The 24,248-nt window shown below is 41.2% G+C and overlaps 2 protein-coding genes across 5 annotated transcripts; one reads left to right on the top strand and one right to left on the bottom strand.

The window, feature by feature from the left end:
• The first annotated feature begins 2,322 nt into the window (after window positions 1-2,322).
• LOC126587153 (uncharacterized) lies at window positions 2,323-4,457 on the top strand. Its single transcript, XM_050252138.1, has 3 exons — window positions 2,323-2,657; window positions 3,002-3,432; window positions 3,826-4,457. Exons 1-3 carry the CDS (start codon window positions 2,493-2,495, stop codon window positions 4,262-4,264), a joined length of 1,035 nt encoding a protein of 344 aa, XP_050108095.1. The 5' UTR covers window positions 2,323-2,492; the 3' UTR covers window positions 4,265-4,457.
• Window positions 4,458-4,630: 173 nt separating this feature from the next.
• Window positions 4,631-23,551, bottom strand: LOC126587144 (homeobox-DDT domain protein RLT1-like). Of its 4 annotated transcripts, none has more exons than XM_050252124.1 (18): window positions 22,761-23,551; window positions 22,204-22,659; window positions 21,560-21,636; window positions 12,183-12,599; window positions 12,018-12,107; window positions 11,775-11,939; window positions 11,453-11,675; window positions 11,037-11,137; window positions 10,454-10,540; window positions 10,201-10,350; window positions 9,943-10,098; window positions 9,264-9,473; window positions 8,425-9,129; window positions 7,785-8,339; window positions 6,755-7,387; window positions 6,550-6,654; window positions 6,009-6,269; window positions 4,631-5,792 (listed from the first exon to the last, which is right to left on the bottom strand). In XM_050252124.1, the coding sequence occupies exons 1-18, from the start codon at window positions 22,903-22,905 to the stop codon at window positions 4,953-4,955; spliced, it is 5,376 nt and encodes a 1,791-aa protein (XP_050108081.1). In that variant the 5' UTR covers window positions 22,906-23,551; the 3' UTR covers window positions 4,631-4,952. The 4 variants fall into 4 exon arrangements, with proteins under 4 accessions (XP_050108081.1, XP_050108083.1, XP_050108082.1 ...); XM_050252126.1 differs by having other exon boundaries at window positions 12,183-12,581; XM_050252125.1 differs by having other exon boundaries at window positions 21,560-21,633.
• Window positions 23,552-24,248: the final 697 nt, after the last annotated feature.

The raw sequence follows: 24,248 nt of genomic DNA, 5'->3' as shown, positions 1-24,248 counted from the left end.
AATATCGTTTGTTCCAAATTTTTTTTTTTTTTTGTAACTTTAGGTTTCTAGTTGGGCCTTTTAAACCATCTCCAACCCTTGGCCTAAAACCTAAAATTTTTAGCACATAAAATTTAGGTTTTAACCTATAAATAGTTTTTCTGCTCAAATCCTTATAGCCTACATTTTTTAGCCCGAAAGTATTAAAGATTTAGGCTAATTTTTTCTTTTAAGTAATTTTTTTTTTTTAAATTATGTACACTATCTGACACACCCCGATCCAGAATGTCCACCTGGACTCCGAATCAAGTTGTGTTGGCCTCCATGCGATGAAGCTATAAGGTGTAATGATGTGGAACATGTGAATAAATTTAAACCTAAAAGTACCTAATTATAAGAGTGCGTTAGTGAGCCACACGTGATGTCAGAGCATAAGTAAAGTACAATAAAGGTAAAAGGGGAATTATACCATCAGTAGTATTCCCACAACAGTTTGCCAGAAATTCTCGTCGACACAAAAACTCAGCCACTAAAACCTGTAGGGCAAAAAACAATGGTGAGTGGGCCTAAAAATAAAGTTTTATAAAAAAACCTTTTTGAAAACATAATAACCCCTCATCGTAAAACAAGTATAGTTTTCAAAATATACATACTACGTATAGTAAGAAAATTCTTACCGTGCCTGCAATATCTCAAGAATTCAATACGGCACAATATTTCATAAGTAATCACACGACGTCCATAATCGTATAAGCTCGCATAAGCAATATATCATATCGAGTGCTCATCGACACATGCTAACACACGAGTTTATGCAAAGATATTATGACGTGAACATGACTGGGTGTAACAATGATATATACTTTAGTACTACAATCACGTGAAGACTAACTCTATGTGCAGCACATACGAGTCCTATTTGCCTATAGCAATCTAGGATAGGACTGGCACCTACAATGGATCCAAAGTGAGCGTACGGTGCGATGTGCACATACTGGCTCTGGCCTGGGCGAGTACCAACACCGGTGCAGCAACGATGAGCAAATAATGTAATTACGATCACACAACAGTAAATCGATAATTCACATCGACATAATAATAAATAAAATATTAATCATGGCCGTAATTAAAATCCCATAAAGGTACGTATACCTGTGCATCCCGTAGGATTTATGATTATTTCGTAATTTTCCGTTATTTTGCTAATTCTTATAAGCATTAGTCTAACCTAGGCATTCGTAGGAAATTCTTTTTTAAATGTATAAATGGAAACTAAATAAACATATAATATTTAAAAGCAAAAACTCACTCACAGATACTTGCGAGGACATAGTCGTTCGAACCAGGAAAGCCGAAGTCTCCAATAGTAATTGCACCTAAGCATAATATTGGGACTCATTAGTAAAACTCAACTTAAACGACTAAATTTGGGAAAATGAAGTGCGGATTCGGAATCAAAGCGTCGAAATACGTTACGGGGGGTCCCAGGAAAAATTTATAAAAAGTCAGTAGTCAACGAAAGTCAATACTCTCGCCTCTAGGGCATTTTCGTCAATTCACATTTTTAAAATTTATAAAATCGTAAAATTAGGGATGGATTGTCATACTATCCTAATTTAATTTTATGAACATTTTAACCTAAAAATATTTAGATTCCGATAAATATTGAAAAATCATTACATTTGGGTGAATTTTGAGTTAAATAAAAATTTTAATTAATTTAGTCGTTGTATTTAAATTTGGACAGTTAGATCTTTTTTGTTACTGTTAGATTTAATTATATTCAATTTCAACTGTTGGATTTAATAAATCCTGAGGGACATGCCTACATGAGTGGGGTTTCGTTGGTGCTGCCCACACCATTTTCTGGGCTATTTCTGGCTTTGTTTTAGGTTTTAGGTTTTAGGTCCAATTTTAAACTTGGGTTGGATTTTGGGGGGGGGGGGGATAATAATAAGGGAGAAAACAGGTTATAGGCTAGAATTGGAAATTGTCTTATATGATTAAGAAATTTCCAAGAGGATCCTCTCCAGATCCTTTTGGTGAGAATCCTGGAGCTCCATAAATCGTGTCTATTCATCGTACATTATACGATCAGTTTTTATCAAGTACTATTTGTGTTTAATTTTAAATAAAAATATTTAGAATAATTTATAACCGTATAATATACGATGAATAGATACGATTCACGGATCCTCCAGAATTCTTTAAAAAGGATCTGGTGAAGATCCGGATTCACCAAATTTGACCCAACAGAATTTGCATTACCACGTCATTATTTACAAACAAAAACCAGAGAGTGTGAACTTTATCTCGAAAGTTCCACACCGCTCTGGTTCCTTCCACAAGTAGGCCTCTTTTCCCTTCCACATCCCCTGTTCGTCAAGTAATCTCAAAGCATCTTCCTATATAGATTCACAGCCTTCAAGCACTCGAGCCAGCGGCAAAGCTTTTTGCAGGAAGATAATAATAATTACAAGGCAAAAACAAGGAGAAAAAAAGAAGAAGAAGAGATGGGTGTGGATTACTACAAGCTTCTGCAGGTGGACAAGAACGCCAGCGACGACGATTTGAAGAAAGCTTACAGAAAGCTCGCCATGAAGTGGCACCCTGATAAGAACCCCACCAACAAGAAGGAAGCCGAGTCCAAGTTCAAACAGATCTCCGACGCCTACGAGGTTCGTTTTCCTTGCACTTTTCTTCTTTCACTCTGTTTTTTCTTCTTCTTTTTTTTTTTTTTTTTTTTTTTGAGGAATTTATATTGATTTCGGTTGAAATTAGTGTTTTTTTAATCTGATAAGAGAAGGTTTTTCATCTGGGTTTTGGATTTCGAAGCTAAATTGCCTGTTTTTTTTTTCATCTAAAAATTCCTCAAACGGCATAAAAATTCAATCTTCTCACGTTTTGTAGATTTATACAGGAACACTTTTTTAAAACTAAAAATTCAATCTTTGCACGTTTTTGGAGACTATAAATAAAACCCAGAACCTGGAATCTGATTTTCTGTGTTTTTATTTTGTAGGTTCTGAGTGATCCCCAGAAAAGAGCAATTTATGATCAATACGGAGAAGAAGGCCTGAAAGGCCAAGTGCCGCCGCCGGATGCCGGTGGGCCTGGCGGTGGAGCTACCTTCTTCCAAACTGGGGACGGTCCAAATGTGTTTAGATTCAACCCCAGAAACGCCGACGACATTTTTGCTGATTTCTTTGGGTTCTCGAGGCCCATGGGTGGAATGGGAGGCGGAATGGGCGGTGGCGGCATGAGGGGTGGAAGGTCTTTTGGTGGAATGTTTGGGGAGGACGTGTTCAGTTCATTCGGAGAAGGCCGGCCCATGAGTCATGCGCCACGAAAAGCTCCACCTATAGAGAAGAGGTTGCCTTGCAGCCTTGAGGAGCTGTACAAGGGGACTACCAAGAAGATGAAGATTTCGAGGGAAATCGCAGATGCAAGCGGGTAAGTTCCTAATTCTTACTCAATTTATGCAAGGAAAACGATTCCGCCCATCTTTTTCTCCATTCGCACAATTAGTCATGTTCGTTGATTATCCTTTGATTTACTCACTTTCCTGTTGAAAAAGTAGGTGCTCGTGATTAAATTATTCATCAATTTCAACAATGTCAGCATTTGACTGCTTACTAATGTTAGTTTAATGTAGCCGATGTGAGGTAGGTTAGATGGCAGGGTTCCCGCCTTCTTGCACTCAAGTTTGACTTTCTCTTTCCGTAGATTAGAATAGTTTAGAATGTCTGTTAGCTAAAAAGAACGCTAGTTTTGCGTGTTGTGTATTTTGGGTTCTCATCTTTTGAAAGTACTAGTAAATGAATGTGTTGGAATTATGTTACGCAGGAAGACCATGCAAGTGGAGGAAATACTAACCATAGAAATCAAGCCTGGCTGGAAAAAGGGAACCAAAATCACCTTCCCGGAGAAAGGGAACGAGCAAGGAAACATAACTCCTGCGGATCTTGTGTTCATAATCGATGAGAAACCACACAGCACATTCACAAGGGATGGGAACGATCTTATTGTCACGCAGAGGATTACTCTAGCAGAAGCTCTAACAGGTTACACTGTCCGCCTGACCACCCTAGATGGAAGGAGCCTCACCATCCCCATCAACAATGTGATTAGTCCAGACTATGAGGAGGTAGTCCCTAGGGAGGGCATGCCCATACCCAAAGACCCCTCCAAGAAGGGTAACCTCAGAATCAAATTCAACATCAAGTTTCCGACAAGATTGAATGCCGAACAGAAGGCCGGAATTAAGAAATGCTTGCAGGCTTGATCAAAATTCGAGCCGATGTGCTATGCGAATCCAAGGGCGCTTGTGTATATTTTTTGGATGGCTGGGATCTTTGCATTACTAGTTTGTCTTTGTAAGGTTCAACATTTGTTTGTCCAATAGAACACTGAGCCATTCTAGCTCTTACGAAAGCAGCGAATAAAGCCTTTGGTCTCAGCTGAATTTCATCTTTTAATTTCTATCTTTGGATCTAACGCTTGAAAATTGATTCAACGACTAAATTAAGAGAGATTCTGGAGATGTAAAGTAAGCGTGTGCAAGCACAAGTGATGTTTAAAGGAATGGTTCTGATTTTTGAGAAAATCTCCTTGACGTTTCTCAAACTAAAAATACAAGAACATGCGTTGCTTGCGGTGGAAGTAACTTGCTCACCTTTTGATTAGGTAAATAAATGGTTTTGTTACACGCTTAATGACTTACGCGTTACACCACAAAACTATTGCAGCTCCCCCTAAACCATTATCCTCTATCAATACACTACCACTTAACAATTTAATCCATAAAATGGAAATGTTAATCTAATAATTATAATAGCAAAAATCAAGATTTGGTGAGGCCGATATCGATTTCCGTCACCAGGATGAGACGAGCAGCCAGTAAAGCTGCATTATCTAAAACTGTATGCAGCCAGGGTACCTCGGTTGCGCAGAGGCAGTTCATAATTTGATCTTCATTCACTATAGTCATCTGAACTTTCCGACTCTGTGCCATCATCGTTTCTCATCGCGTTTGGCATTTCGTCCGAGGCATCACTCATATCGACATCTACATCCCCTTCTGAATCTTCATCTCTCACTTCTTCCATGACGTTATTGTCATCTTCAGAAGTATCCAAATCGTTGTCACTAGCTTCTACTAAACCCCTGTTCCATCCGCTGGAAGTCCCATCAAACCCAATTTCCCAGTTACCTTGTTCATATCCCACTGCTTGTTCGTCGTCTTCAGATTCCAATGCGCCTCCTTGTTCATATCCCTCTCCTAACTCTCCTTGTTCATATCCCTCTCCCAACTCTCCTTGTTCATATCCCTCTCCCAACTCCCCTTGTTCATATCCCTCTCCTTGCTCGTCACCTTTCATATCGATCTTTTCATCATCCCATTCCTCAGCCAAGTTTCTTGGCGATTCTCCTCCACTCTCAGGGCTGCTGCGTATGTCACTCATACGGCCCAGAGGTGTCCCCTCAACAGCCCTGTTCTTCATTCTCCTTTTTCTAACAGTTCGGCGACCCCGTCCACTCCCTTGTCCCTGCGTTCGTTTTCCCACAGTTCTCAACCCTTGACTCAAATTCTCATTACCCCTAATGTTCCGACGACTTGCCACTGATTTGGGATTATTCACCTTTTTCTGCCACCTTTTACCGCGTCCTTGCTCTCGACCTCCTCTACCACGTCTAAAGCTGTTTCGTCCACTTTTCAAGTGAGTACTGTTGTCTTCCCTCGTGTACTCATTGAGGCCTGCTTCTGTTAGTTCAGTCTCACTCCTCGATGCCAGAAGTCTCATAGGTTGATTCTGTAGACGAAAAAAGCACATGTAAGTTGAATGACACGGTGGAAGATGTATATACACCACCAACATCAATTCAACATCTATGGAATTTCATAAAAGCTGTCTTTTAAAGATTTGCATGCTTTTCTGTCACTAAGTTTCCAGCAGATTCTCTTTCAATTTATTTATTTTTGCTGGGAATACCAAGAGTGAGAGCAGACAGAAAAAGGGAAAACTCACAAGATATTCTCCCACTTCCTTGTCCGCGGTGGGCTCAGGTGTCGCTTGCTTTACATATGTAATTGCTGAATCTATCTCATGAAGCCTCAAAGCCACGGCTGCAGTGGTAAGTGGTATCCAAGGAAGTACAGGAACGGATCCATTGTCAAGATAATCGCGAACAACCCCCAGCTGTTTGCAGGAGCCCAGCAATTCCTCCGTCAGTGCAAAGTGTGATGACAGAAAGTCTTTCTTCACAGCAGTCTCAAACAGAGTCAATGTCTGCAAGGAAGTTTGTCCAAAAATGAGCAATTTATCATATAACAAGTATGGGAACAGACATACGGGGAGCCATGGTCGTACAGGCCCAAAAACTCACTGGTGAGTTGTGAATAGAATATCATGGAGAAAAATGGATGTGAAATTGATGGATAAACACGATACTTTTCATTTTGTTTGTAAAAAACAAAAAAAGGAAATCAGAAAAACAAAATTTCTTGGCGGAAGTTTAGATCAGGATATAGGGTTGAGCATAAGATACAACAAGTAAAGGGATAGAAACCTGTAGAAGTTCTTCCATTGATGATGACGCATTCAGTTTCTCTCCCCACATCTTTCGACGGTCTTCAATCCAAACTGATTGAAGAGCCTCTGGTGGGGTACATACCTGTGAAACAAAAAGTGAGTGATACGTAGACTGAATAAAAATCAAGCGTGGATACATTAGATGCCAGCAGAACCCGAGGTGTAAAGCATTAGTATCTCACCTCAACAAGACCTATTAATGCCTTGAGCAATCTCCTGGCCAAGGGAACAGAAGTACAAGGAATATGGAAATCCCAAGGTTCCAACGTCCTTTTTCTTTTACATTGAATTACATGTTCATTAAAGTCAAAATTTCCGTTGAAGGCATCAAAAGTCTGATGGCAAGTATCGCAGTGGGAATCCTCAAAGTAATAACAACTGAGGCAGACATCACAAACATCAAACAGCGGTCTGCATCTCTCCTTCCCATATTTCGTGGCACATAAGGTAGATGAATTAAAGCATTCTTTCCACATCCACTTCTGAAAATCTTGATACCTTCTCAAGGCAGCCCTTTTCTCAGTTTCACTTCTGTCGAGCTCAATTCTGAAAGAAGAGGAGCTCTGCGTTGTATCAGAATTCAAAGCACAGACTGTACTTTCAGGGCTGTCAAAACGAGAAGGGAAATCAGGACTAGAATCCATTTCGTCGGCTTCATTTTTAACATGATTTTTACTCGGGCCTGCATGGTTAGGACAATGTGCATTTTTCCGACCATTCTCCCTGAAGGATGCCTCAATCTTTTGCAACATTAAGCGTAAATGAGATTCCCTAATCCCGCGTGTGTCCAGAGCCGTAACAAGAGCATCAAAGGCCTATACAGACAAAGAATTCAAAATATTATGATCATAAAGCTCTTAAAAAAACTGAAACAACATGTCAAATCTAGCAAGCATAAAATTTAAGCATGCCAACAAGCAGACAAAAACCTATTACAAATGTGACTTGAGAACCTAAGACATACTGCCAACTGAAACAGCATGTCAAATCTAGCAAGCATAAAAGGATAACAAGTTTCTAACTTTGCTGAGAAGCAAATGATGCCCAACACAACTTTGATTCACGTCAAATGGATGAAGGGTTCAATAATGGTTTATCCTAAAGATATAACGTAATCTGCATAACCAAAAACATTCATTTGTGCAAAAAGAAACACCAAACACACACAGACACGTGCCACTGAAACAGATTATAAAAACTGTTAAGTGTTACCCCTTCAGTGTCAATAAGCCTCCAGCTTCCATTGTTCAATTCAATAAAAATTCTGCCTGAACCAGGATCATTTCTTGATGCAGATGCAACAAATTGCCAGTATCGATTATGCCTACGATCTTGACCAAGAGGCAGGGACCTGTATGCATACATCTCTTCTGCTCTATGTGCAATATATGATTTTAACTGTGAGCGTGACCTTTTTGATGCATATGCAAGTTGCTGAGACAAAAAGTTATCAGAACCCATGGAGAAATCTTGGGCTGCTGAGGTCCTTTCAACAGGCACACCATTTAGCTGATTCTGAACACCTTGTGACCCATGGATAGACTTTTGATTTTCTGCAGTGACTGGAGATGCTTCAATGTTTCTGTTATCAACATCCCGTAAGGGACTTTGGCCGTCCTCTACTCCGGTAGCTTGTACTTCAGCTTTGCCTCCCATAAAAGATGGAAAATCTAACCTACCAACATTCTCTTCTTTTAGGCGACTTTTATCCAGCTGTGCCTCTGCCAACATTTGCTTCTTAAGAGCATTTGCAGCTTCTAAGCGATCCTGTTGAATTTTGGTGTCAAATTTAAGTTTTACACAGAAAATACAGCAATACATTGATTTCAAAAACTTGAAGGGAAATATTTACCTCAAGAACAACACGAATGGTGTTTCCTTCATTTGCAACACCAATTAAGGCAACAAGACCTCTAAGACGCTCTTCCACGCTGAGATCAGAATATTCCCCTTCTGTAAGTCCTTGAACCCATGACTCACCTGACTTGCTTTCATCAATCTCCATATTTTCTTGGTCAAGATTACTAGTACTAATATCTACACCTGAAACACACTGTTTCGAGGAAGCACTAGGACTGAATACATCTTTGGAACCAGTGACGGGGGAACATAAAACATCCTTATCAAACTCATTTTTCACAGCAAGTCCAACATCGCCGCATAAACTGTCCTTTCCATTTTCTGAGAAACTAATTACTTCACTGTAATCATCAGGGGATTTCTTTGCAACTGATGGAGTAGCTAAGTCATCAACTTCAGGATCTTCATCAACTTCACATTCAAAGTCTTCTTCTCTTTCAACCTCATCATTTTCAACATCATCTCTTTCAACATCATCGACATCTTCTGCAGCTAAAATTCCATTTTCAAATATCTGAATTTTCTTCCTGGCCGCTGAAAGTACAGCCTCAGCATCAATAGGATCCTTTCTGTAAGCAGCTCGTACACGATATGTTGAAGGAGCTATTCTTTCAAAGAGCTTAGTATCTCTTGTCAAAGCTACAGAAATTGAAGCTTCAGGAGTCTTGCTTGTTGTCAGGTCCCGAAGGCCAGATTTCTTGCAAAAAAAAGAACAGATAATGGACAAATAAAAAGAAATCAGGAATGAGGCACATAAAACCCAATACCAAAAAGACTACTCTTGTCACAAGACTCACAACAGAATTTTAGCTAACAATAAATTTTAGTCACCTGAATCTTTTCTGCAAGATCTAACACTGTTAGTCCCTTATTTCCCTCAAGTGAAAGCACATGAAAAGCTGCAAACTTTACAGTTCCAGGAGTCAACCGGTGTCTAGATCTTCTTGGAGCCAGTAAGCCTTTCTCTTGCATTACTGCAAATGCATTTACAGCTGCGGAACCATTTCGTAGATTCGAAATGGCATCCTGACAACCTTTACCCTGTAATAACAATTGTACAGTGAGTCTTGCAATTTTTAGCAACAAAAATAAAACAGAAGATACTCCAAATCTCTAATGTCTGAATGTACTAATTTGATTGAAGAAAATATACAGAGGAACAGCCACCAATAAGGTGGCTTAACATGAAGTATGAACATAAAATGTAGCCGCATATTAGACTAAGTCTTTGAGCACTGCACTAATACTAGTCGTCAAGCTACGTCTGAATGATATTCATATTGGTTCCTTGTAGTTCTCATTAAGCTAAGTCTGAACTTCGTCATATCGTAGAGTTCAACTCAAAAATCAAACCTAAGCAAAGCAAAACATCTAAGTTTTGATGCTCTTACTTTGAACTAGGATGCCAATTTAACTTGAATTCAAACTACTATCGATACAAACTTCATTTCCTTTTTTCACTACTCTTAACTGATGCAGGAGATAAATAATAAAGAATTGAGAAGGGAACCTCATCCTTATCGGGTGTGTATGACCATGCAATACTCCTTTTCTTCAGCTGTGGCCCAAATCCGGCAGAGAGTGCTAGTTGCCGGAATATTTCAGGCCATGTTAGCAGATTTAAGTGCTGCTGCCAGTTTCGTATATCAAAGCCCCATGCATATGCCTGAAATGAATAGTAAAATCCAAAATATGAAGAAATATTAGGAAAAAAACAACAAAATGAGCAAACAAAATAACTGCATGCATGAAGAGAGCGGGAGATTACTCCTTCAACAATCTGTGGATGTCCACCTCCAGGATTAGCAGCACCATTTTGATTTATTCCTAATCCAGTAGGAGTCCTTGCAACATCTTCAATATCTTTGATAATCAACCTCAAGAGAGCAACATGGATCTCTCCTAACAACCTTGAATCCTAATATCAAAATTGTATTTAGTCTATGAGCAGCAGAAAACAGATGAAGAACAAATAATTAGAAAGCACACTTTTAAAATAAAATAACTCATTGGTGGCTCACATAGTCATGAAATGCTTGAACAAACTCATCAAGAGTAAAGGGCCATAACTCGAGAACATCAGCGAAGGTAATCAAAAATCTCCAAACCTGTTACCATCACAACATTCAAACATCAGAATCGGAGGCATTAATTCAAATATCAGCAACAAAGAATCTACTACAAGTAACATGCATGCTGGAGAGAACAATTAATTTATAACTACAGACACAAAACTAAAAACCATGAGATCACGTACCAATAAGACAGTCACATACACCAAATGATATCAGAACAACATCTTTACAAGTGATAGTTAAGTCTCCTCTACTAAATAATTAAGTGCCAGAAAGCATCGTTATAGGTCCACGAAACCTAAAGAATAAAAGCTTATCATCGTTTTTCCACAATAGAACTAGGAAACACACGCAAGACCAGGAAGAAAGAGAAGCACGGTGAAACTATCACAATAGCCAGAGGCTGGACCATAGATATTACTGACCTGTGCAGAAGAAATACTGTACCCATAAATTGTATAAGAATAGTTGATATCAGCATATAAGGTACTTCTAAAAACTCGTATAATAGGAAAAAGGAAGAACGCACCATGAGAAGGTTACCAATATTCGCCTCTGAATTGATCCACGGCTGAATTGCAAATGGTCTTTTTAATTGCACAGACCTAGGTGGGAATGCAACCAAAGAATCTGAACCATAAAAAATCACGTCATTGAATAAATTTATAGAGTTACTACAGACTGCACATTTTATTTGCTCAATTTAGTACATTAAAAGTCCTGGATCGGTCAGAGTCAAGCTTATTAAACTGAATTCAAGAAGATTCAAAAGATTTAACTTCAAAATTCTCTGAATGCGTGCCAGAGAACATACACCAATTGGGAGGATACTGAATAGAATAGTAGATCACATGGATTTATAAAGGGCTAGAAGTTATAATTTGGTACTCTAAGCAGCCATGTCGAGGGTTAAGAGAGGTATTCATGTTATCAAGCAATGCCTACCTCTGAATGCATCAAGGTTTTGCAGGGTGTCAAGATCAATAGAAATAATGGAGGACAAACCCTTGCTTGCAGCTGCCAACTCCATTAGTTCTAGTTGCTCATCCTCAATAAGCTCCATAGATTCTTTAGCAAGCCTGCGTGCAGTTGCCTTCTCAAGTGCAGCTTTGCGTCTCACTACCTCTCTCTCTTTGCGAAGCTCTTCCTTCTGCCTCCTTTTCTCAGCCTACACAATAAACCCAGGGGGGTTAAGAATTTATCACGTTATGTTGAAAAATCAAAGATACATCACATATGCATTACATTAGTAAGTCCTCGAACTTACTCTTATATACTCTTTCTGTAAAAACTTTTCCCTTCGTTCAATTTCACGTTTTTGCTCACGCTTTAATCTCTCTTCCTCACGCTGCCTTTCACGCATCAACCTCTCTTCTTCTTTTCGTCTCTCACGGTCTTGCCTTTCCATTTCCTTCCTCATTCGTTCCTCATTCTATAAACAGAAAATTCAAAATATCAGCATACGAACTGCTATGCTTCAGAAACAATTGTTTAGGACTGAAAATAGAACCTTTCTCCTCAGAATATCTTGTTTCTCCAGCTCCTTCCGGATCCGCAGCTCATGAGCTTCAACTTCTTTAGCGATTCTCACTTCTTCACTCTACACGGCGCAACTAGTTAAGTCCTTGGCTGAGAAAAAAATACTATTCAAATAAAGTTAACTGCACAAGTATACCTTGCGTTTCCTCTCCATTCTCAGAATAGAGTCATTAATTTGATCTTCAGATAATACATTAGAGTTTTCCGGTGCAACAACAGGGGGATCACTAAACTGAGTATTTACTCTTACGTTAGTGAAGGAGTCCCTTTGTGGTACGCTTCCATCATCAACAGGAGATGAGTAGGGCACCGCTTGCCTCTCCTGCTGAGACAGAAGACGAACACGCGATGCATGACCATGGACATGAACCCTTGACAACGGCTCATTTCCAACAGCAAATGATGAAGTTCTTGCAGATGGACCATCAATGGCTGAATCGTGAAAATGAGATTGAGAGACTTGTCCATATGCATCAGACCGAATACTGGAGTGATCTTGAAGAAAGGGATATTCATGGAGGGTCCTTGGAGCAGCCTGGGATGAAAACTCATTCTAATTCAATGTTTCATCCAAAAAGAATTGAGGATACATGAGTACATAAACACCGACAATTGCATGCAACAGAAAAAGATAAGAACACCAACAGTACAAAATCAATTTAAATGCATTGGTTCCTACAACAAGGAAACTCCGCCTATGTCTTACATGGCCGGTCCCAAGCCCGGATAAAGGAGGAGGGGGAGGGCGTCAGGTAGTCGACAGCCGGCACTCCATGATCACGTCGAATCCTTATGAAAATGAATCCAGAACAAAATCGCGCTAAAGCTAGGGCGTCACCCGTAAGTGGCGCGCTGTGTGGCCCGAGCACAGTGATAAGTGAGCAAGGGTCGCTGTATCTCCATCGGCACCCGGATGCAGTGTTAAATGAGCAAGGGGGCCATAGAAACTTCTTTTCGAACGACTCCACTCAAAGTTGTTTGGGAGCATATGCTCCTATCAACTTTACCCGGGACACACAAAAGAAGTACTTTGATCCTATTAGACGGGGGAGGGTGAAGAAGCTAGGACAGAAGGGTAGAGTTCAAGAGAGCAAAATGCGTTTAGGAACGTGGAATATAGGAACCTTAACGGGAAAATCTATGGAAGTAGTGGAAGTTATGGTGAGGAGAAGGATAAATATTATGTGCCTACAAGAAACTAAGTGGGTTGGTAGTAAGGCAAAGGATCTAGAAAACTCAGGGTTTAAACTTTGGTATTCGGGCACAAATAGAACGAGAAACGGTGTTGGCATCATCGTGGACAAGACCTTGGTACAAGATGTTGTAGATGTCAAGAGGGTAGGAGATAGAATCATGGCAATCAAGATTGTAATAGGACAAGAACTTATCAATGTGATTAGTGCGTACGCACCTCAAGTAGGGTTGGATACGAGTTCGAAGGAGAAATTTTGGGAAGATCTTGGAGACTTGGTGCAAGGAATTGCTCAGACGGAGAAGTTATTTATAGGAGGAGATTTAAATGGACACGTGGGCAGGGAGACAGGCAACTATGGAGGTTTTCATGGTGGCCATGGTTTTGGGGAGAGAAACGAGGATGGGGAAGCTATCTTGGATTTTGCAATGGCATATGATCTCTTCTTAGCCAACACCTTCTTTAAGAAGAGAGAAGAACATGTGATCACCTACAAGAGTGGGTCGTCAAAAACACAAATAGATTTTCTTCTAATGAGGAAAGGGGATCGTATAACTTGTAAGGATTGCAAAGTTATACCAGGAGAGAGCGTGGCTAATCAACATCGCTTGTTGGTGATGGATGTACATATCAAAAGAGTAAGACAAAAGAACAAGACTTGGAAGTGCCCAAGAACTAGATGGTGGAATCTAAAAGAAGAAAAACAAGCCATTTTCAAAGAGAAGGTAATCACCCAATGTGTGTGGGATAGAGAGGGGGAAGCTAGCCAAATGTGGGATTCCATGGCTAGTTGTATCCGAAAAGTAGCAAAAGAGGTATTAGGAGAGTCCAAGGGCTTTGCCCCACACCAAAAGGAATCTTGGTGGTGGAATGAGGAGGTACAAACAAAGGTGAAGGCTAAGAAGGAATGTTGTAAAGCCTTATACAAGGAGAGGACCGATGAAAATGGTGAAAGGTATAGAAAAGCGAAGCAAGAGGCGAAGAAAGCTGTCAGAGAAGCTAAGTTAGCGGCTTACGACGATATGTATAAACGACTAGATACCAAAGAAGGAGAGTTGGATATCTATAAACTAGCTAGAGCAAGGGAAAAGAAGACAAGGGACCTAAACCAAGTGAGGTGCATCAAGGATGAGGATGGAAAGGTTCTTGCTACAGAGAACGCGGTTAAAGACAGATGGAGAGGTTATTTTCATAATCTTTTCAATGAAGGACATGAAAGGAGTGCTTCTTTAGGGGAGTTGAGTAACTCAGAAGAGTGTAGAAACTACTCCTTTTATCGTCGAATCCGGAAGGAAGAAGTGGTCGTAGCTTTGAAGAAGATGAAGCATAGAAAAGCAATAGGCCCAGACGATATACCAATCGAAGTGTGGAAAGTTTTGGGAGAGACAGGTATAACATGGCTCACTGACCTTTTCAATAGGATTTTGAAAACGAAGAAGATGCCAAATGAGTGGCGAACGAGCACTTTGGTGCCTATATACAAGAATAAGGGCGACGTACAAAATTGCATGAACTATAGGGGTATTAAGCTAATGAGTCATACAATGAAGCTCTGGGAGAGAGTCATTGAGCATAGATTGAGGCAAGAGACACGGGTTTCGGACAACCAATTCGGGTTCATGCCAGGGCGCTCAACCATGGAGGCAATCTATCTCTTACGAAGATTGATGGAAAGATATAGAGATGGGAAAAAGGATTTACACATGGTCTTTATAGATTTGGAAAAAGCGTATGATAGGGTCCCAAGAGACATTCTTTGGAGGATTTTAGAGAAGAAAGGAGTACGAGTAGCATATATCCAAGCTATAAAGGATATGTACGAAGGAGCAAAGACTGCCGTAAGAACTCATGAAGGACAAACCGAAAGCTTTCCCATAACTGTAGGATTACATCAAGGCTCATCCTTAAGTCCTTACCTTTTTGCGTTGGTAATGGATGAGTTAACAAGACATATTCAAGATGATATTCCTTGGTGTATGCTTTTCGCAGACGATATAGTGTTGATAGATGAAACTCAGGAAGGGGTAAATGCAAAGCTTAACCTTTGGAGAGAAGTGTTGGAATCTAAAGGTCTTCGCCTAAGCCGATCAAAGACAGAATATATGGAGTGCAAGTTCAGTGCAAATGGAGGCCAAAACGAGTTAGGGGTGAGGATCGGAGATCAAGAAATACCAAAGAGCGACCGTTTTCGTTACCTAGGATCTATCTTGCAAAAGAACGGAGAATTAGATGGAGATCTCAACCATAGAATACAAGCTGGATGGATGAAGTGGAAGAGTGCATCCGGCGTGTTGTGTGACCGCCGTATGCCACTGAAGCTCAAGGGAAAATTTTATAGGACGGCAATAAGGCCGGCGATGCTGTATGGCACAGAATGTTGGGCGGTGAAACATCAACACGTACACAAAATGGGTGTAGCGGAGATGAGGATGCTTCGTTGGATGTGTGGGCACACGAGAAAGGATAAGATTAGGAATGAGGATATCCGGGGTAAAGTAGGAGTAACCGAAATTGAAGGAAAGATGAGAGAAAATCGGTTACGGTGGTTTGGACATGTGCAAAGAAGGCCTACTGACGCTCCGATTAGAAGATGCGACTATGGGACAGAGGTTCAGGGCCGAAGGGGTAGAGGAAGACCTAGGAAAACTTTGGAAGAGACTCTAAGAAAAGACTTAGAGTACTTGGATCTAACGAAGGACATGACACAGGATCGAGCACAATGGCGTTCTAAGATTCATATAGCCGATCCCACTCAGTGACTTGGATTTTCCAAGTCTCCAACCAAGAAGTTTTCCTCACTCGGGAAATTAAGGGAACACTACCCCAACCTACATGCTCCACTCAGAAAGCTTCAACATACAAGCTTCAACAAAAGCAAATTCAAAGAACTTAGCGAAGAAGGCTTTGGTGTATTTAACACAATACGTTGAAATGAAGGAAAGCTTATTTATTGATATCCCCGATAAGCTACAAATATGTACATATACATGAGTCAAAATAAACACACAAGAGGGAGCCTTCACAAAGGTTGCTTAGGAGAAGTCTCAGCAGTCGGTAGAGCCCCAGAAAGAGAAGGCACCGGAGGGGGATCATTTGGAGCCTCAGTACTGGACAAAACCCTAGAAGGAGGAGGCATCAGAGGTTGATCATTTGGAGCTTCATTACGCGGTACAGCCCCAGAAGACGAAGGCAATAAATGCCTTTGGAACAAACCCACAAATCTCTGATGATCAAGTAAAACCTGACCATCAGTTTCCTTCATCTGGTCAAGCTTCCTCTTCATGTTTGTAGCATAGTCATGTGCGAGCCGGTGCAACTGTTTATTCTCATGCTTGAGCCCTCTAATCTCCTGTTTGAGACTCATCACTTCAGCCGCCAATGATTCAACTTGGCGGGTTCGAGCAAATAGGCGTTGGGCCATATTAGACACAGAACCTGCACACTGAACACTGAGAGCCAGCGAATCCTTAACAGCTAACTCATCAGACCGTTTGGAAAGTAGTCTGTTATCTTTGGGAGTGAGAAGGTTCCTGGCCACCACCGCAGCGGTCATATCATTCTTCATCACGGAATCCCCAACGGTAAGAGGACCAGTTGGGGAGACAAAGGATGGGCGCCATATGTTGTCTGGAGAAGGCGGGGCTGCCTCTTCAACAAGGTTCAAGTCAAAACGACGGTCGGAGGGGCCAGACATTTTCAAAGGTGTTGAAGAGAGAAGAGGTCGGACAAATCAAGATCTTAGAAGTGCAAGAATGAAGCTTCTACTGGTGGAGATTCAAGTGTGCTTTGGAACTTAATGCCAGCCTCTATAAAAATCTGCACTCGACGGAGCTTCAGAAATCAAAGAGGCGCCTGCTCAGAAATCGAAGAGGCGTTTGCTTTCTCAAAAGTTGGGCTGCTTAGAGATCACGAGGGTTGATCTCAGAAATCGAAGAGCCGTTTGCTTTCTCAAAAGTTGGGCTGCTCAAAGACCACGAAGGCCGATCTCAGAAATCGAAGAGGCGCTCGCTTTCTCAAAAGCTGGGCTCCCTAGAGACCACGAGGGCCGATCTCAGAAATCGAAGAGGCACCTACTTTTCCAGCCTTGTCAGCACCTGTCACACGCACACTCAGCTTTGCGGAAATTATGGGCATTCTGTCAAAGACTTCTGGGGAAGTAGAAAACACATGAATCTTACTGTTCAATCACCCACTTCCCACACGCAACAATAAGCTCATGGGTACCACAGATAACTTTGCCAAAGTTCTCTGCCAAAGTTGAGCACGTGAAGCTTGCAGCTCCCACTACATCGCTCTGACCAAGAAGGGTAAAAGAATAGCAAAGAAACAGCACTAACAAAGTTTAGACCCATAAATTTTGAAGGTCTAGCTACCATATTATTACCCACAAGGGTAAAGGAACAGTACCACTGCTGGATAATTGGAAAGTCCATGTATGTCAACCTCTGTGCTTCGTGGCAAGGTAGACTAGCAAACATGCCCAACCTTTACTCACATTCGAGAAAACACTTCCAATAAGATTGCTTGCTCCAAAATCGAAGAGGCACCGTCCTCCGAATCTAAAGAGCCAGACTCCCAACATGACTACTTTCTTAAAAATCGAAGAGAGGGTAAAGGAACAGTACCATTGCTGGATAATTGGAAAGTCCCTGTGTGTCAACCTCTGTGCTTCGTGGCAAGGTAGACTAGCAAACATGCCCAACCTTTACTCACATTCGAGAAAACACTCCCAACAAGATTGCTTGCTCCAAAATCGAAGAGGCACCGCCCTCCGAATCTCGAGAGCCACTCTCCCAACATGATTACTTTCTCAAAAATCGAAGAGACACTGCTCCCCGAATCTCGAGAGCCAGACCCCCAGCATGATTGCTTTCTCAAAAATCGGTGAGGCACCATTCTCCGAATCAATCGAAGAGGCGCTCGCTTTCTCAAAAGCTGGGCTGCTCAGAGACCACGAGGGCTGATCTCAGAAATCGAAGAGGCACCTACTTTTCTAGCCTTGTCAGCACCTGTCACACGCACACTCAGCTTTGCAGAAATTATGGGCATTCTGTCGAAGACTTCTGGTGAAGTAGAAAGCACATGAATCTTACTGTTCAATCACCCACTTCCCACACGCAACAATAACTCATGGGTACCACAGATCACTTTGCCAAAGTTCTCTGCCAAAGTTGAGCACGTGAAGCTTGCAGCTCCCATTACATCGCTCTGACCAAGAAAGGTAAAAGAATAGCAAAGAAACAGCACTAACAAAGTTTAGACACATAAATTTTGAAGGTCTAGCTACCATATTATTACCCACAAGGGTAAAGGAACAGTACCACTGCTGGATAATTGGAAAGTCCCTGTGTGTCAACCTCTGTGCTTCGTGGCAAGGTAGACTAGCAAACATGCCCAACCTTTACTCACATTCGAGAAAACAGTCCCAACAAGATTGCTTGCTCCAAAATCGAAGAGGCACCGTCCTCCGAATCTCGAGAGCCAGACTCCCAACATGACTACTTTCTCAAAATCGAAGAGAGGGTAAAGGAACAGTACCATTGCTGGATAATTGGAAAGTCCCTGTGTGTCAACCTTTGTGCTTCGTGGCAAGGTAGACTAGCAAACATGTCCAACCTTTACTCACATTCGAGACAACACTCCCAACAAGATTGCTTGCTCCAAAATCGAAGAGGCACCGTCTTCCGAATCTCGAGAGCCAGACTCCCAACATGATTACTTCCTCAAAAATCGAAGAGACACTGCTCTCCGAATCTCGAGAGTCAGACCCCCAGCATAATTGCTTTCTCAAAAATCGAAGAGGGCATCGTTCTCCGAATCTCGAGAGCCAGATACCACAGACCACTTTTTCAAAGTGCTCTGACAGAGTTAAAACATGTGAAACTGGCAGCTCCCACTACCGTGCTATGACCAAGCAGGGTAAAGGAATAGCATTACTACTTGTTGTTAGGGAGACGCCTATATATGTCGACCTCCATCCCCAACGGACAGGCAGACCTGCAAAAATGCTCAACCCTTCATCATATCTGAGAGGGCACTCCCAACAAAGCCTTTCGAAATATTCAGCTTTCTTTCCCCCCGATAATACCTCTGCAAACAAGCTATACTAGAGCAAGAATATCTCATATCATCAGGGTTAAAAGCAAGAGTATCCCATATCATGCTTTTTCCCTGTTTTTTCTTTTGGCCTTGTTTTTACCTGCAAGACAAGGAGAAAGAGAGCAATCAGTCAGCACTTGGAATCAAGCTTCCAGCCAGGAACTGACTGCCTGGAACCCCTTACCTGATTACTTACCTGGCATTGCTCTCGAGTACTCATCTTCATCATCTTATGTTTCCAGGGAAGATTCCGCATCTGCTTGAGGAACAGATAGGGCAAGTGCGAAGGATACAAGGAAGCATGTGGAGACAAGCGTAACAGCACACGTGCCGATACATCCATTACTCTGTCAAAAGCAAAAGTATCCCATATCAGCAGGGTGGAACGTACTCTAGATTTGATGGACTTGTTTTGACCCTCAAATTCTTCAGTCGGCCTTATACTCTGGAGGAAACCAGAAAACCCTCCAGCTCAGTTCAAGAATAAGCCTGTGGAAAGTTACTTCTTCAAAAGCAAAAGTATCTCATATCATCTCTTCTCATTTTTCTTCTCTTTATCCTTCATGCTGCTGCAAGATGGGGAGAAGGTGAACAATCAGTCGGAGCTCTGATTGCTTACCTTGTCTGTCAACGCTTTCAGCAGACCCCCTAGCTCGGCGACTTGGGGGACTCCTACTACATGGTTTGTATCGCGCTTGACCAAGCCTGAAACTACAAGTAAGCTTCAAGTGAAATTGATACATTACCTTGTGCATCTCCACCAGTTAAAGATACCACCCCTGGATGGAGGAAGAGTACTTCCAGAGAAGATGCCACATCTACCTATGAGACAGATAAGGCAAGTCAAGACGACACCACACTCCGATACTTAGAAGTTTCGTGATTACGAGATCATTCTCCCACAATATTTCCTAATGTCATTTGTACTAAATCATTCACTCGTACTCACTAAAGGAGAGCTTGAACCTATGTACTTGTGTAAACCCTTCACAATTAATGAGAACTCTTCTATTCCGTGGACGCAGCCAATCTGGGTGAACCACGTACATCTTGTGTTTGCTTTCCTATCTCTATCCATTTATATACTTATCCACACTAATGACCGGAGCAATCTAGCGAAGATCACAAAAAGCGACCGTTTTCGTTACCTAGGATCTATCTTGCAAGAGAACGGAGAATTAGATGGAGATCTCAACCATAGAATACGAGCTGGATGGAAAGAGTGCATCCGGCGTGTTGTGTGACCGTCGTAGGCCACTGAAGCTCAAGGGAAAATTTTATAGGACGGCAATAAGGCCAGCGATGTTGTATGGCAGAGAATGTTGGGTGGTGAAGCATCAACACGTACACAAAATGGGTGTAGCGGAGATGAGGATGCTTCGTGGGATGTGTGGGCACACGAGAAAGGATAAGATTGAGAATGAGGATATCCGAGGTAAAGTAGGAGTAGCCGAAATTGTAGGAAAGATGAGAGAAAATCGGCTCTGGTGATTTGGACATGTGCAAAGAAGGCCGACTGACGCTCCGGTTCGAAGATGTGACTACGGGACAGAGGTTCAGGGCCGAAGGGGTAGAGGAAGACCTAGGAAAACTTTGGAAGAGACTCTAAGAAAAGACTTAGAGTACTTGGATCTAACGGAGGGCATGACACAAAACCGAGCGCAATGGCGTTCTAGGATTCATATAGCCGACCCCACTTAGTGGGAAAAGGCTTTGTTGTTGTTGTTGTTGTTGTGGTTCCTACAACAAGGAGGAAAAGGGAATGAAAGGGAGAAACAGTATCCAGACAGTTAATAATGAGTTGTTTTGTTACCAGTCATGACACTAAACACAACTTTAAATCACCCTTATCAAATTAAACTAAGAAGATTTGGACAAAGATACAAATACTCTTGCTAAGATTTCAAACTCAGACTGCTTGAAGCATGTTCAATCGAATTAGAGTTCTAAAAACTGGCACGAAAACTATAGATACTGCTGCAGTCATTGAACAGTACTCAACTGAGTTGCAAAATAATACCACCACCCCTATGTTCGTCCAACCTCCACAAGGTTATCTTGTGGATTTAAGTTTTGAAGGATGTCACATACTAATAAGAAGGGCAGTACGTGCATACCACTTAATGGCTCGCCAGCATCTTATAGAGCAGATGTTATCATATTGCACATACCATCATACGGTGTATAAAAATAATCAATTTATCAAAGAAAAAGGGACAGACTTTATTTGGTTTTGCATCATGACGCTCATATTTGCCCTCCAAAGCATGGGCAGACCGCTTCTGCTGCTCCGCAACTGCTTCACCAAGTAAATAATCAAAAGGGTTAGCAGGAAACCTAAATGCATACCAAAAAATCATTCAAATAACAGGAAATAATATGCTAGGGTCATAATGTGGCTTTTATCAAGCACTAAATCGTATGTTTTTTCACAACTTCTCGGATTCCATTGCATTTACTTTGGGTAAAAGTCTATACTTTTAGACCACCGCAAGATGAGAAAATTTGGGACTCAAAACTTTTTTGCTAAACTACCGTGAAGCATAAAACCTTCAAAGCAAATGTTAATCTTAAACCAAACTAGGAACGAAGTTAAACAAACTAGTAAACTTAATTATCAGAAAAACTGGTTATGTATTGACACATTTAAACATAGCAAAACAAAGTCATGAAAATATTTTCTGTTATCTTATACAAGGGAGTACAAAATACAATATACTCAGAGAAAAATAGACCAACATAAACCCACTAACAAGAATATGCACAAAATTCCCTGCACAATGCTGCAATCCAGTCCCACATAAGTCAAGTACAAGGCATTGCTCAATTGAGCTGTAAAATCAACAAGGCAACCCAGTAATTATACCTATAGGTGCCCCAAATGCATCTGGCGGCAAAGGATCAAACTCTATCCCAAGAAGCGGGCCATTTTCCCTCAATGGTTCTCCCAATTGAGCTTCCACACAAGCAATGGCTCTGAGCTCCAATTTCGACTGCGGCGACTCATAATACCTCCTCCCCCTCATTGGAATGTCATCAGCCACACCCCTAGCCACCACATTCCGCAACTGTGCATGACCAAAGGGGCTTGAGCCGGAGCCAGAGCCCGACCCATAATCACTACCCGGCTCTGAGCAATGAGCCAAATCATCCATAGGAGGCTCAGGCAAAGGGGGTGCCAATTTCCGCTGCTTCTTGGGTGGACCCCCTTCCTTCTTGTCCTTCAACCTTCTGTGACAGAACCACATCTGCAACTGCCGATCGGAAAGCCCTAATCTTTCCGATAGCTCAGCCCTAACCGCCTCCGACGGGTAGGTATCCACTGACCAAAAACCCAAAAATCAAAACAAAAACTTCAATTTCCCCAGAAATCCAAACCAAAAATTACAAAAAAAAAAAAAAAATTGACGGAATCGAACTTACAGGCATATGCTTTCTCGAGGGTTTCGAGCTGAAAGGGGGTCTTCATCTGACGCTTGGGCTTGCTCTGCCCCTCACTGGAATTGTTAAATTTACTATTGCTCTCATGATTTTTGTTCTGATTTTCTCCCTCCGATGCCGCCTCCATTGAAATCGAGACCGAGATCTGGGATTTCACCGAAAGCTTCCGCCTTTCAATCCCTCAAACCTTCAAACCTCGAAACCCCGATCCCCAAATTCTCATAAAAAACTGGGTCTTCCAAAGGAATCCGATTTCCTTGTCCTTTCTCTCTCTCTCTCTAAAACTCTCGTTCGTTCTTTCTCTCTCTCTAAAAACAAAATACCGTACCAGTCAAGGAAGACGAGATCGAGAAGAAAAAAGGCGTAGAATTATCATGATGGAATAATAAGAATACGAAGAATAAACATTTATGAATAAATATATGTTGAATTTTTACGGGGATTGAAAAGAAAACACAACAACAAACAATAACATCACTAACAAAAACAATGATTAATATTAATAATATCGAAAAATAGGAAAAGGGAAAATCAGGGGGGCGAGGAACATTATAAAAACAACAACAGCAACAGTAGTCTTTCCTCCTCCCTCTGATTCCAATTCTAATTCCACCACCTTCCATAATATTTGATTTTTCACTTTTTTGTTTCTTAATTTTTGTGTTTTTTTTAAATTCACATCGTGCTACTTTCATGTGAAACGATGACTTTTCAGTTTTTAATGTTTGTGTCGTGTGCTTTGGACTCTCAGCTGCTTGTTTTGTTTTGATTTTGTATTTATGTTTTATTTCTTGAATTTTCAGATTTTAAGGTTTTTTTTTTTTTTTTTTTTTTTGCAACAATTTTTAAGGTTCTTTCTTTGTTCTGTTTTCTTCTTTCTTTTCTTTTTTTTTTTTTTTGGTTTTATGTTTATGTTTTATGTTTTCGTTCAATTAAGTTAATATGTGATTGCATCATATCATCATGTGTGTGCGTGTGTTTATCGAAGGGTTCTTTGTGTTCGTTGGTTTGGATTCTGTGCGCTCGTTGGATGCGATCTTGTCATTGGGTGCGCGATGATCGACCATGTGTTTCTGCTTTCCTCCGTTTGTGGGCCCCGTTTCTGGTTTGTACACCATTGGGCTGGGCTTCCGTGAAGTGGATGATCAGAAAATGGGCTTTCTATATCATCAGCCGGGGCAAGAGAAAGGATTCGAATTTGTCTACTTTGTTTGACAATTCTATTGGAGCGACATATTTTTTTCCCTAAGGTAATTGAGTTGGCAATTTGCCACATCAGTCATTATAGTACAGTTTAGATTAACTTTCGATACAAAGAAGGTACAAAAAGATAAAACTGAACGCATTCATCAGGTCGAGAACCAATACCGTAGATCACACGACATTTGAGGATGGAAATGTATCATTTTGTGACATGTTGATTTTTTTTTTTTTTTTGGGTCAATAAGGCCTCATTTGGTGGTTTTAAAC

This window comes from Malus sylvestris, chromosome 10, assembly GCF_916048215.2.
Source record: "Malus sylvestris chromosome 10, drMalSylv7.2, whole genome shotgun sequence".
NCBI classification, from domain to species: Eukaryota; Viridiplantae; Streptophyta; class Magnoliopsida; order Rosales; family Rosaceae; genus Malus; species Malus sylvestris.
This window is presented reverse-complemented; position numbering and strand designations above follow the sequence as displayed.